General features: G+C 35.3%; 4 protein-coding genes across 4 annotated transcripts; all 4 read left to right on the top strand.

Annotated features, from left to right (window-relative positions):
- Window positions 1-2,419: 2,419 nt before the first annotated feature.
- Window positions 2,420-6,917, top strand: LOC144848406 (organic cation transporter protein-like). Its single transcript, XM_078705131.1, has 10 exons — window positions 2,420-2,818; window positions 3,505-3,608; window positions 4,085-4,239; window positions 4,441-4,612; window positions 4,829-4,964; window positions 5,082-5,185; window positions 5,339-5,547; window positions 5,729-5,834; window positions 6,278-6,484; window positions 6,835-6,917. Exons 1-10 carry the CDS (start codon window positions 2,420-2,422, stop codon window positions 6,902-6,904), a joined length of 1,662 nt encoding a protein of 553 aa, XP_078561257.1. The 3' UTR covers window positions 6,905-6,917.
- A 740-nt stretch (window positions 6,918-7,657) lies between these two features.
- LOC144848404 (uncharacterized) lies at window positions 7,658-8,224 on the top strand. Its single transcript, XM_078705129.1, has one exon. It carries the CDS (start codon window positions 7,658-7,660, stop codon window positions 8,222-8,224), a length of 567 nt encoding a protein of 188 aa, XP_078561255.1.
- A 1,305-nt stretch (window positions 8,225-9,529) lies between these two features.
- Window positions 9,530-13,236, top strand: LOC144848403 (organic cation transporter protein-like). The gene is made up of 8 exons (XM_078705128.1): window positions 9,530-9,925; window positions 10,559-10,662; window positions 11,155-11,309; window positions 11,493-11,664; window positions 12,355-12,490; window positions 12,602-12,705; window positions 13,082-13,172; window positions 13,213-13,236. The coding sequence occupies exons 1-8, from the start codon at window positions 9,530-9,532 to the stop codon at window positions 13,234-13,236; spliced, it is 1,182 nt and encodes a 393-aa protein (XP_078561254.1).
- On the top strand, window positions 13,156-14,191 carry LOC144847678 (organic cation transporter protein-like). Its single transcript, XM_078704167.1, has 4 exons — window positions 13,156-13,290; window positions 13,471-13,576; window positions 13,717-13,923; window positions 14,085-14,191. The coding sequence occupies exons 1-4, from the start codon at window positions 13,236-13,238 to the stop codon at window positions 14,173-14,175; spliced, it is 459 nt and encodes a 152-aa protein (XP_078560293.1). The 5' UTR covers window positions 13,156-13,235; the 3' UTR covers window positions 14,176-14,191.

Below are 14,191 nucleotides of genomic sequence, written 5' to 3'. Positions count from 1 at the left end.
TAAAACAAATGTATGAATTTATTTTTGTTAGTAAAGTGGAATGCACGTTTTGAAAAATGTTACATCTCATTTATATATATATATATATATATATACATTTTTCATTCAGGAACCGGTGGTCGTATTCACTAATCACACTCTACAGAAACACCCTCTCTTCTCTTTAATTTGCCCTTAGTCGTTTTGGAGGCTGTCGGGGCCCCGCAGATGGTAATGGAAACACGTTTTAACACTTCTTTTGTAAATGAATACCACTTATAGGACTTTATAAACTTAAGTAAAATATTGATATAAAGTTTGCGGTACATCACGTGTATTGGTTCTGAAAAGAACTGTTGAGTTTCTCGACGTTTCGATCAATAGTGAGTGAGGACGATCAAAGCATATTGATCGAAACGTCGAGAAACTCAACAGTTCTTTTCAGAACTAATACACGTGGTTTTGATTTCGCCATGCAAAACTTCAAACAATATATTATTAAGTAAACTAGTTGCTAATTTACGAGAATATCTCACTGAAGCCTGAGTGTGACTGGTGGTGAATACGTCCACAAGCTTCTGTCGTGTCGAACTCAAACCTGTTGTGAATTCGATACTTACACACGTTTACTTCAAATAAACTATATATCCGGATAGTTGTTACTTTTGAATTGTGCAATATGAATAAATGGTTTGAAACTTACCACTAGTCTGTTCGTTTTAACATGCGTACGTATGGCATTCCGTTTGGTTCACAACATATTATTCCTGTTAATTATCGTAAAAAGATTACAAGTTCACAAACACATAATGTCATGACGTAGGCCTATACGTATTCCAGAATAATGGTACTGAAAAGAAACAGTACTACACGATCGACGTGAAAGAAGGAATGCGAAGAAACAATGCCATCATTTACTTAATTTAAATATTCAATACGCATGCTCACTAGGCCCTATATTTCCTTTCTTGATTGATAAGTTAATGTTAAGGAAAAAGAAAATGTTTCTATTCTAATAGCACGAGTACTGAGCACGATGTCAATTTAAACTTTTTACTGTTTTCAAGAACATTATCATTTCACTTAACAAACGTGACGTCGTGATTGGTCAAATTATTTGCGATGCGCTTTTGCTGTTTTAATTCAATTCAAGTTAACATTTATTTCTTTCAAAACAATAAAGAAGAACATTTCTTTTAATTTACAAATATTTTATGAGAATAAAACAGACTGAAAAATAAAGAAATGTCTTATAAAATGGTAATACATTTCTTTAAGTTTTGAAAGTGACAAGGTCCCAAAAAGTAAAATCAAAAGGAAAAACCAAGAGAAACTTGTGTTGGGCAAGCCATAGATATTAATAATAATACTCTTTCATATGCAGTAACACAACAAAAACAAACAGAACATACACACAAATACTGAAATACAAGACACAAACAGAAAAGGCGCAAAACAAAGGCGGCTGATCGACTGCAATGAGTAGAGGCATTTATTTTTCACTTTTTCCTTTATTATTTTATAATAAGTTGAAATAAAATGGCGTTTAAAATTATAGAAAAAGCTTTTCTTCGTTGTGGTATTCTTGATGCTGATGGGTAAGTTATTCCAAATTTTAGGACCACTATATCTGATATTTTGTGTTGCTTACATTGCAACAAAAAGACATAGCCTACGGTACGTTAAACCAGAGAAGAGTCTCCACGTAAAAGAATAGTCAAATTGGCTGCCATCTAATAAGTTCTTGGTTGAATATAATTGTTTATGTTGTCTTTTTTAAAGATATATTGTTCCACTGACAAATATTTTACAATTTTTGTTATTGAATATACCATTTTAATGTCACATAATAGCTATTAACTTTGACCAAAAATTGGATAAAAAAGAAGTATTTACCTGTAAAAAAAAGTAATTTAAATAAATCATATACCTGCACATAAGTACAATTTTGTTCAAAAAGCTTCGGCGAGATCAATGAATTTTAATTTATTTATTTATTTCATGTCTTTAGGCAATGTGGCCAAGGATTGCCAATAGTGAATTAATCACTGTCCTATCAGATAGGTGGTAATTAATAAATTACTCGCATGGCATTTAAATTCTGATTTTAGTATCCAATAAAATCCATTCAAAAACAACAATCATACCTGCACATGTACAATTTTGCTTATAATGCTTATAAATAATAATAAGTTACTCATAAATCTATATATTTATATTAGGAAAATCTGCATTTTTCTATATATTTTCAGTATGGCGCGCCCGTACTTTGAACAATTTCGCATATGCTATTGGAATAAATAAACAGAGATATTGTAATTACGAAAAGGAGCGTTGTATACTTGTATTTTGTAGAGCGATATTGAAGATTTGACCTGAAGAAATATCGTTGGGCTAAAACCACAACTTTACATATATAAAGACACTAATAACAAAGAATATGCATTACGATGAGTTGTTTAAATACTTGGGAAGATACAACCGATACTTATGGATGTCATTTCTACTCTTAGCTTTATCTGTTATGTCAGAATCATTGCATTCTATGATACAAGTGTTCTTACTGGTTGAAACGGATCACTGGTGTAGCCTGCCAGGATGGGAAGAGGCATGCAGAGAAGAAGGGTTGAATACGACCGAATGCGAGAAAATGATGAGTGCATTGCGCCCTGCAGACGATTCTGATACTTTACTTATTGACGAAAGTAAATGTTCACAATATAACTACACTGGCTTTACTCTAGGGTCGAACATCAGTGAGCTTGAGAATACAAGACATTCCTGTGAAAATAGATGGGTATTTGACGATTCTCAATATAAGACAACGGTAACGCAAGAAGTAAGTGTAACCAAGGCAATGTAATAACATGATTTCGAGCTCCGGAGATCAAAGTGTTTATCTGTGCCTGCGACTCGACATGATTAGTTCCCCGTTCCTTAATATGACACCGTGCGCCGCGGAGAAATGTACACAGTACAGTACTGTTGGTATTTGACATAAGATCAAAGGACTGTTACGAGTTCCTATCTTGGCAAGGCGAGCTCATTGTCCTGTTGTTAGTTGCCTTGGTATAACACAACATTTATTCTTAATACCATTCCGTTGGGCCTGGACACCCATTTTCACTACACAAATCAACAAGGGGTAATGTTAAAACACTTATGGCCAACCTCTCTATTCAGTGGACATTAACACATTGTTGGTTCCCGTTTAGGTTTTCCTTAATAGGGTTCCACTCTGTGTTCATTTTTTTTAAATATCAAAACAATTAGATCTGCAGTGTACAGAAAAAGCTTATTGGATTGTACCAATACCATCCCCCAGCCCTAACAATTGACGGTACTTTATTCGTACCACTCGAGAGTGTCATTAAACAACATGAATTATTCAATTAAACAAATATCTTGTAACTATAATAATAATAGTAGTAGTAATAACAGTAGTAATAATTAGGCTTGAGGAAGATCAAATGTTTTAAGCCTAGTTTCTGTTCCATTTTTCTTCTTATTTTTTTAATATTCTAGTTTGAACTGGTGTGTGAATCAGCAAGACTGGTTTCTGTTGCCATGTCAACTGCATTTTTTGGTGTCTTGATATCGGCACCTTTTCTTGGAAATCTCAGTGACAGGTAGGGAGCCTGGTTCCCAGTTCGCAACGCAATGACGTAAAGCGCAACTTAAGCGATTTGACCAATGGAAAGTGACAGTTTGAATAATCCATCACCTCTGATTGGTAAAATTACTTGCGTTGCGCCCTAGTGGAAACTAACCTTTAATGTACTAGAGAATATATGGTGGATAATATGAAGATTGACTGGTCAGATGTTTGCCCTACTCTGTTGACGTCATGTTGTACTTTACTAAGTACATTGAAACAAGTAGTAATAAAGTAATTGTCGGGTGGGACTTGAATTACAATTAATTGTTAAATACAATTGTCATCATGACCCTTGATGTTAAACATTCATTTTTCAAATATAAATTTAGAAACTCATGTTGATTGACTGTTTAGTTTATTTACTTTACGTCTATTTATATTTACTTAATACATTGATGTGTTGAAGTATCAAGCACGTTATTTGATTTTATTGTTTGAACATTGTAGATATGGAAGAAAAAAATTAATAGTTGCGTGTTATTCGTGCTACATTCTTCTTGATTTTGTAGCAGCTTTCTCGCCATCTTATTGGACGTACGTAACACTGCGTTTTCTAGCCTCGTTGACTTACGCAGGAGTTTTTATGCCAGCCTACATATATGGTAAGTAACTGTTGGCCTGACCCTTTCCGGATTATTTGAAAACTGGTACTGCGTTTACAGTTTGCGTTTATCGTTTGAGTTTCTTGACGTTCCTATGTATCAAATACATTTCTTAGCGACAACGCGTTTGACAGTCTAGACAGGCATAAAATACGCTAATGAAGTTTCTATTTTTCAAATTGTTTATATCCCATTAAACAGCGTCAGAAGTGGTTGGTCCAACCGAACGATCCCTAGGTACGTCAATCATTGGGTCCTTCTGGGCTTTGGGCTACAGCATCACAGCACTGTATGCTTACTTTATTCGATATTGGCGAACACTGTTAATGAGTATTTGTGCTGCGGATGTCGTTATACTTGCGGCAATTATATTGTAAGTACGATCATTTCTCGCTCACCCAGACCAAGGCTATCTATAACAACAGGATGTTGAGCTCGGAACTTGTGACAGACCTTTGCATATTGTTGTTAGATTGTCTTGCCCAGACGGAATTAAAACGTACATTGCATTTACTTACAAAACCTGACCAGGATGTGTCCCTTTGAAACACTTTAATGATCTTTTTATCTTGATACACTATTATTTCAGTTTAGTTCCAGAATCCCCTCGATGGTTGCACTCTATCGGTCGTTTTGATGAATCAGAAAATATTAACAGAAAAGCTTCTAAATATGGGAAAGAGGAGATACCGGATGAAGTTTACGAACTGCTAAGAGAAGAAAAGGTAAAATAAAAAAATAACTGATTATTTATTATTGAATACTACATAATATCATATATGTCGATGTAAAAGGAAATCATAGAACATAGAAACTTAACTGGGCTTGATTTCTTCAAACAGAATCAAGAAGAAGAAGTCCATATTAAAGTCAACAGGGCATCAGTTAAAGACCTGTTTAAAAAAAAAATCATATTTTTTAGGACTTTTATTATTACATCTCTTGGGTGAGTTTCAATTCTGCTGTTAAAAGTACTTCTTTTGTAATACAGCTATGACTGTTAACATTTATTACTTGCACTATTGTGCAATCCAAAATAATTTATTTAGGCCTACTGATGAAAGTTGTATAATAAAATGCTAATGTCTTTTTATTCCAGATTCGTGGTAAACCTCGTGTACTTCGGAGTATCACTCGGTGCAATTTCCTTGAGTTCAGACGACTACATAACCGTTGCTTTATCGGCTGCAGTAGAAATTCCCGCGTGTCTTTTCAGCAGATACTTTATAGACCGATGGGGGCGTCGTCCAGTGATGGGTTTCTTTTTGTCAATGTCAGGAATTGCATGTATTGCAATTGCATTTACAAGTACGAATTATTAATTATACTGTAATAGTTAAATAATTTCTCTTTAACTTTCGTTTAACGTTAAGAAAGCTATAATACACGGTTCACTATCAGTCGCACTGCAACCATCGCACCTATGACAGAAAATTAATTAATTAATTAACAGAAATATTTAATTGCATTTATTTATTTCTTTTATAAGGTAACTGGTTAGTGTTCGCGCTTGGGCTGATTGGCAAGTTCAGCATTTCATCGTGTTATAATATTCATTTTATATTTGCAGCGGAAATCCTACCCACGCCTATTAGGTAATTATCGAGTCATTACAATATGTAATGTATAGGTCTATACTTTTTTTCAGTATCTAGACGTACACTTTGTCTGACCTTGATTCACCATATTCTCGTTGTGTATGATCAGTAATATCACTTAAAACAGAACATGTTTATCTTCATCATAATACGTAAGTCTTACCATCGATAGTATTTTCAGACAAAGTGAATCACTTTTGACTTTATTAAAATAAATCAACAATATCCTTTTAATGTGACATTTTGTGGATTTCTTTTTGGGATAGAATTAATAAGTATTTAGCTCAAAATGATGACAATACTATTTCAATTATCTTATTATTGGTAATGTCATAACATTATAATCATAAGAGGTTAGGCCTATATTTCAAACTACTAAAACTAAATCCAATATTGGAACGTAAATAATATTATGTTATCAACGTGTTTTCATTGAATAGAAATGTTGGAATTGGAGTTTCAACCATGATAGGTAGCCTCGGATCAGTGCTAGCCCCTCAACTAATGTTCAGTGGTTCGGGTTTCACGCAGCTCCCTTATTTTATATTTGCCGCCGTGTCTGGTATCGGTGTCCTTTTAACAGTAACTCTTCCAGAAACAAAATGTACAAATTTACCACAGACTATTTATGAAGGTGAAACACTAGGGTAAGTTTTCTATTTACTTAATTAGTTATAATATCTGTCAGTATATCGTCATGGGCTAAAAGTGCGATCCTAAGTTCTGTGTGTAAGTGGTTTAAGAAGAAGAATAAGAAAAAAGAAAAAGAATATCCACGTTATTGCCAGCATTAGTTACAATAATAAGGGCGGCGATCCGTTTCGAATATTATGTGTAGGGTGGGTGGATTCTGAAAAGAAAAAAACCCTCCCTCCTCTAAAGAATTTATGAATGTACTTCCACTCCTTCACCTCACCCGACCTCTTCACCTCGGCATCTACGCCTGTCCTTGGTCCGACGTTTTCTCACCTCATAAAGTCATTTATATTTCTTTTAGAGTAATCATCAAAACAGAGGATGTCAGCAAAACTGATGATGTGACGTCAGAGTGCCATGATGATATTTAACCCAAAGATGAGGATTAAAAAAATTACGAATAACTCAACGATTGACAGATAATGTCTTGTAGACACCATTATTTTATATAAATAATAATTATATGTATAATTTCTTACTTCCATTGTGTAGGCCATAACTAATTGAAATGGTAGGCCGAGTATTATAACGTTTGTATAACAGTTAATAGTTAGTAACTTATTACGTCTTGTATAAATATATAGATATATATTTTATTCTGGATACCTCGTTATAGCAAGTATCAACTGTCTCTACCTCGTAAGAAAAACACAAATTAAGTGTGTATCTCCTCCTTCGTGTGTGACGTCATTGTTCTCAAACTTGTGTGTATTAAATGTATAAATTTAATTTTGTGAAAGTGAAATTCACGTTTTGAAAAACATTTACATCTCATATAATATATACATTTTTCATTCAGGAACCGGTGGTCGTATTCCCTAATCACACAGGGAAACACTCTCTCTTCTCTTCTGTTTGCCATTAGTCGTTTTGGGGGCTGTCGGGGCCCCGCAGATGATGAGGGAAACACTTCAAATGTAAACACTTCTTTTGCAAATGAATAGCACTTAACGGATATCATTATTTTTACAAGTAAACTAATTACTAATTTAAGAGAAATATCTCACTGAGGTGTGTGATTGGCTGTGAGTACGTCCACAAGCTTCTGTCGTGTCGAACTCAACAGGCACACTCTACAGGCTCTTCATCAACATAAACATCTAGGAGTTACCTTATCTACTGACATGAAGTGGAACCCTCATGTAGACAGGGCAGTTAACAAAGCCAATGGCATGCTGGGCTTTGTCCGTCGAAATCTGGGCAATGCCCCACGGAATGTCAAGATCCAAGCATACAAAAGCCTTGTCCGTCCCCATGTTGAATATTGTAGCTCAGTGTGGGACCCTCACACAAATTGCAACATCAAAAAAGTCGAAGCTGTCCAAAGACGTGCAGCCAGATTTATCACAAACAATTACAGTAGAGAATCTTCTGTTTCTGCTATGCTAAACGAAATCAACCTCCAACCACTTCAGCGCAGACGACAAGTAAATAGACTTATGATGCTGCACAAAATTGTCCATCAAAAGATTGACCTGAAGCTTGAAGATCATATAGAATACAGTAAACGACCAAACTCAGCAAGATGTACAAGGAACCACAATCCACTTACAATTAAAGTTCCTGTGGCTAAGACCAACCGATTCCAGAGCTCTTTCTTCCCTAACACAGTTAGAGACTGGAATGCTCTCCCGTTCTCTACAACTTCGACCACTATCACTAAAACCTTCTCCAAACTAATTCATGACTAGCTTTCCCCTCCTCAACCTCTACTCACATATTGAGTGATACTCCAGTTGGAGTTTATCAATTATCCAATCAAGATCAAGATCAAATGTTTACTTCAAATCAACTATATCCGGGTTGTTGTTACTTTTGAAATGTACAATATGAATAAATGGTTTGAAACTTACCACTAGTTTGTTCGTTTTAACATGTGTATGGAATTCCGTTTGGTTCACAACATATTATTCCTGTTAATGTTCGTAAAAAGATTACACTCACAAACACATAATGGCTTGACGTAGGCATATACGTATTCTAGAATGCTAGAATAATGGTGCTGAAAATAAACAATACTACACGATCGACGTTAAAGAAGGAATGAATGCAAAAAAACAATACCATCATTTACTTAATTTAAATATTCAATACGCATGCTCAATAGACTGTAATTTCAATTTGCATAAAAATAGTCAAATTTACTGGAAGTCTATGGGTCTTTGGTAACTTATTTTTTAGGTTTTTTTTACGAAAGTGATTAACTTCACTAAAACTGCGAAATGATCTATTCTAAGTCTTCTTTTATTAACCTTCAGATTTCATGTTTTTTGGGGGACAATAAATCTTTAAATTATGATTTTATCTTCATGTTTAATGTTTTTGGGGACAATACATTTTTAGATATTATTTACAAACAACAATTATACCTGCACATAAGTACAATTTTGCTTAAAAAGCTTCTGTGATCAATCAATTTTAATATCGTCATCCTTAAGTCAAGAATATACTATGGAAACAATATAGCAGAGAATCCGAGTCCGTGCGAGTTGCAGTGGCTGATTTTTTTTTGAGGAAAATACATTTTAAAAACATTATTTAAAAACAACAATCATACGTACACATAAGTGCAATTTTGTTTAAAAAGCTTCTGTGAGATCAATGAATTTTAATAAGGTACTCATAAATCAACCCATATTAGGAAATTGCACGGTATTATAATTACCTCGATTGGATTTCCGACAGCGTTGATATTTAAAGTGATTATTTCCGTATTTGTTTGGGTCACCGTCTATAACCTCTACCAATCGGCATGTTTCTATATATTTCAGCATGGTGCGTCCGTACTTTGATCAATTTCGCATTTAGGATAAGCGCCCTAAGTAGCCTACTATTGGAATAAATAAACAAACACAGATAAAAATTGATTGTAAACACGAAAAGGAGCGTTGTATACTTGTTTTGTAGAGCGATATTGAAGATTTGACCTGAAGAAATAGTGTTGGGCTAAAACCACAACTGTACATACATAAAGGCACTATAATATAACAAAGAATATGCATTACGATGAGTTGTTTAAATACTTGGGAAGATACAACCGATACTTATGGATGTCATTTCTACTCTTAGCTTTATCTGTTATGTCAGAAGCGTTGCATTCTATGATACAAGTGTTCTTACTGGTTGAAACGGATCACTGGTGTAGCCTGCCAGGATGGGAAGAGGCATGCACAGAAGAAGGGTTGAATACGACAGAATGCGAGAAAATGATGAGTGCATTGCGCCCTGCAGACGATTCTAATACTTTACGTATTGACGAAAGTAAATGTTCACAATATAATTACACTGGCTTTACGCTAGGTTCGAACATCAGTGAGCTTGAGAATACAAGTTCCTGTGAAAATGGATGGGTATTTGACGATTCTCAATACAAGACAACGGTAACTCAAGAAGTGAGTATAACATAACATAAACCTAATATAATAATCATAACAATTTTATGATACAACTTTTCAAGGGTCGATGACACTTTCCAAGGAAACGAACCAACAAGAGGCCAATTACCCTCTATTAGGTCTCGAAGGTTTGGGGTTCTACTGTATAACTGTCTTCTTTCCAGCGCAAGTTGACCAATGACAAGCGACAGTTCGATAATCCATCGCTTGTCATTGGTCCTTGCGTTACGTCTCAGAGTGGAAACAACCAAGTTTTTAAAATATCGAGAAAAAAACTGTATTACTATGTATACAGTAAAGCCATAAGGCCATATACATGGCTGCAGTCGCGTGCTCAAGTTAGTGTTTACCGACCAACCAACCAACCGACACGTTGCACGCGACTATAAATTGAATGCACATTTACCTGTCCCATCCCAGAGTAGCCTTACCTTTTAGCAGCACGGTACAAGCTAGTTATGGAATAAAATATAAATGCATAGTTATCAAACTACTTGAAATATTCAGAAAAACAATTAGATTACTGTCTTGTTGCATCTGCAACCCTAAAACCGTAATAATAATTAGGCTGTTTGGATGTCTTTTAGCTTGGTGGTTATTGTCCAATTTTTCTTTATAACTTCATTCTAGTTTGAACTGGTGTGTGAATCAGCACGACTGGTTTCTGTTGCCATGTCAACTGCATTTTTTGGTGTTATGATATCGGCACCTTTTCTTGGAAATCTCAGTGACAGGTAGGCTTATCAAGCTTGGTTCCTACTAGGACGCAACGCAAGCGAGCTGACCAATGACAGTTCAAATTACTTGTGTTGCGCCCTAGTGGGAACTAAGCTTTAATGTACTAGAGAATATATGGTGGATAACATGAAGATTGATTGGTCAGATGTTTGCCCTACTCTGTTGACGTCATGTTGTACTTTACTAAGTACATTGAAAAAAGTAGTAATAAAGTAATTGTCGGGTGGGACTGGAATTACGTCAGAGTAGAGTAAACATCTGACCAATTACTTAACTACCTCTGACGCAAAGCCACTCCACAGTAGTTAAATACAATTGTCATCATGAACCTTGATGTTAAAACATTACATTTTGCAAAATATAAATTTAGAAACTCATGTTGACTGACTGTTAAGTTTATTTACTTTACGTCTATTTATATTTACTTAATACATCAATGTGTTGAAGTGTCAAACACGTTATTTGATTTTATTGTTTGAACATTGTAGATATGGAAGAAAAACATTAATAGTTGCGTGTTATTCGTGCTACATTCTTCTTGATTTTGCGGCAGCTTTCTCGCCATCTTATTGGACGTACGTAACACTGCGTTTTCTAGCCTCGTTGACTCACGCAGGAGTTTTTATGCCAGCCTACATATATGGTAAGTAACTGTTGGCCTGACCCTTTCCGGATTATTTGAAAACTGGTACTGCGTTTTACCGTTTGCGTTTACAATGTGCGTTTCTTGACATTTCTTAGCGACAACGCGTTTGACAGCCTAGACAGGCATAAAATACGTTAATAAAATGTTTTCTTTTTAAATTTTATATATCCCATAAAACAGCGTCAGAAGTGGTTGGTCCAACCGAACGGTCTTTAGCTACGTCGATCGCTGGGTCTTTCTGGGCTTTGGGCTACAGCATCACAGCACTGTATGCTTACTTTATTCGATATTGGCGAACACTGTTAATGAGTATTTGTGCTGCGGATGTCGTGATACTGGCGGCAATTATATTGTAAGTAATCCCGACAAATATCGAAATAAATATTGAAACCAATCATTTCTCGCTCACACAGACCAAGGCAATCTAACCAAGGCAGTCTAACAACAGGATGCTCAGCTTCGGAGATCAAAGGGTTTATCTGTGGCTGCGACACGATCAGTTTCACGCCCCGCAGAGAATATGCACGTACATGGTACAGTAACTGCCCTACTTTGAGAAAAGGGATTATCTACAAAAAACCTACTGTACTGTTGGTATTTGTCGCAGCCAGACATAAAATCAAAGGTCTTGTTCGAGTTCTTGGCAAAGCGAGACCAGTTTCCAGTTGTTGATTGCCTTGATCTAAGAACGGGATGCTGAGCTCAAGCCTTGCCAAGATAGGAACTTGTAACAGTCCTTTGATCAAGTTGCAGTTCAGTACAATATTCTCCGGTTTTTATCGAGTGTGCGTAGAGAACTGATCGTGTCACAGAACCGATCGTGTCGCAACCACAGATGAAACCTTTGATCTAACGGAACTCATCATCATGTTGTTAAATTGCCTTGCCTCGGCCGGATTAAAACTTCCTACAGAACATTTACTTTTTAAACCCTGACCAGGGATGTGTCCCGTTGAAACACCTAATATGGTGCCGTGTTCTCTATTTAGTATTAAGAATCTATTTTATCTTGATACACTTAATTAGTACACTATGATTTCAGCTTAGTACCAGAATCGCCTCGATGGTTACATTCTATCGGTCGATTTGATGAATCAGAAAATATTAACAGAAAAGCCTCTAAATATGCAAAAGAGGAGATACCGGATGAAGTTTACAAACTGCTAAGAGAAGAACAGGTAAAATAAAACCATAATTAATTACTCATTATTGAATAATACAACCATCGGATGTGAAAGAAATACATAAAAGTAAGAAACGTACAAACTTGGTCAAATTGTATATAATAGGTTGAGGAAGAGGATGTCCATACAAAAATCAACAAGGCATCAGTTAAAGACCTGTTTCGGAAAAAAGTCATATTCTTTAGAACTGTTGTTATTACATCTCTTGGGTGAGTTTCAATTTTGCTAAATTACACTTTTATTTTATATTCCTATGCATGTTAAACTTACACTATCAAACTAGTTTGACAAAAAAAAGGTGTGATGTTCCCAAATGTGTTAATGATATGACGTTATCGTATCCATATATGGGCACATCACATAAAGTTTGATAGTGTATATAGGGGCCTAGAGCTTAAGACTTGTGAATGGAAATGACCGTTCTATGCCCAATGGAAGACTTACAAAATGCAATCTAAAGTTAATACTGCACTAATTGTACCTATACTGCAATAAAAAATAATTTATTGATGGTAATTGTATAATAAAATGTTAGTTTTACAATGAATGACATTGTATTTAAATCTGTTTTTATGTTTATGCCAGATTCGTGGTAAACCTCGTGTACTACGGAGTATCACTCGGTGCAATTGCCTTGAGTTCAGACGACTACATAACCGTAGCTTTATCGGCTGCAGTAGAAATTCCCGCATGTCTTTTCAGCAGATACTTTATAGACCGATGGGGGCGTCGTCCAGTGATGGGTTTCTTTTTGTCAATGTCAGGAATTGCATGTATTGCAATTGCATTTACAAGTACGAATTATTAATTATAATAGTTAAATAATTTCTCTTTAACTTTCGTTTAACGTTAAGAAAGCTATAATACACGGTTCACTATCAGTCGCACTGCAACAATGCATCGCACCTATGACAGAAAATTAATTAATTAATTAACAGAAATAATTAATTGCATTTATTTCTTTCTTTAATAAGGTAACTGGTTGGTGTTCACGTTTGGGCTGATTGGCAAGTTCAGCATTTCATCGTGTTATAATATTCATTTTATATTTTCAGCGGAAATCTTACCCACACCTATTAGGTACTTATCATTAATTATAATTATTGGTAATGTCATAACATTATAATCATAAGAGGTTAGGCCTATATTTCACACTACTAAAACTGAATACAATATTTGAACGGTAGATAACATTATGTTTTTGAACATTTATTTAATAGAAATGTTGGAATTGGAGTTTCAACGATGATAGGTAGCCTCGGATCAGTGCTAGCCCCTCAACTAATGTTCATTGGTTCGGGTTTCACGCAGCTCCCTTATTTTATTTTTGCCGGCGTGTCTGCTATCGGTGCTCTTTTAATAGTGACTCTTCCAGAAACCAAAGGTACACATTTACCACAGACTATTCATGAAGGTGAAACATTAGGGTAAGTTTTATATTTACTTAATTAGTTCTACTATCCTTCAGTCTATTGTCAGGGCCTAAAAGTGCGAGCCTAAGTTCTGTGTGTAAGTGGTCTAACAAGAATAGCCACGTTATTGTTTCTAAGTTTCCTTCACCTAATAAAGTCATTTATATTTCTGTTAGAGTAATCATCAAAACTGAGGATGTCAGCAAAACTGATGCTGTGACGTCAGAGTGCCATGATGCACCATTCGATGTGTTAGAGATGACGTAAGCAATGTATCCACCAG

This window comes from Antedon bifida, chromosome 7 (genome assembly GCF_963402885.1).
Source record: "Antedon bifida chromosome 7, ecAntBifi1.1, whole genome shotgun sequence".
Classification (NCBI taxonomy): domain Eukaryota; kingdom Metazoa; phylum Echinodermata; class Crinoidea; order Comatulida; family Antedonidae; genus Antedon; species Antedon bifida.
Note: the sequence above shows the minus strand (reverse complement) of the source record. Positions and strands in the feature narration are given on the sequence as shown.

Bases quoted from the DNA above. Each gene is read 5' to 3' on its own strand.
- LOC144847678 (XM_078704167.1), top strand. From the start codon at position 13,236: ATGGGTTTCTTTTTGTCAATGTCAGGAATTGCATGTATTGCAATTGCA. The intron at 13,291-13,470 runs GTACGAATTATT...TTCTTTAATAAG, and splicing joins TATTGCAATTGCATTTACAA to GTAACTGGTTGGTGTTCACG. The intron at 13,924-14,084 runs GTAAGTTTTATA...TATTTCTGTTAG, and splicing joins CATGAAGGTGAAACATTAGG to AGTAATCATCAAAACTGAGG.
- LOC144848406 (XM_078705131.1), top strand. From the start codon at position 2,420: ATGCATTACGATGAGTTGTTTAAATACTTGGGAAGATACAACCGATAC. The intron at 4,240-4,440 runs GTAAGTAACTGT...CCCATTAAACAG, and splicing joins TATGCCAGCCTACATATATG to CGTCAGAAGTGGTTGGTCCA. The intron at 4,965-5,081 runs GTAAAATAAAAA...TTCTTCAAACAG, and splicing joins AACTGCTAAGAGAAGAAAAG to AATCAAGAAGAAGAAGTCCA.
- LOC144848404 (XM_078705129.1), top strand. From the start codon at position 7,658: ATGAAGTGGAACCCTCATGTAGACAGGGCAGTTAACAAAGCCAATGGC.
- LOC144848403 (XM_078705128.1), top strand. From the start codon at position 9,530: ATGCATTACGATGAGTTGTTTAAATACTTGGGAAGATACAACCGATAC. The intron at 9,926-10,558 runs GTGAGTATAACA...ACTTCATTCTAG, and splicing joins AGACAACGGTAACTCAAGAA to TTTGAACTGGTGTGTGAATC. The intron at 12,491-12,601 runs GTAAAATAAAAC...TGTATATAATAG, and splicing joins AACTGCTAAGAGAAGAACAG to GTTGAGGAAGAGGATGTCCA.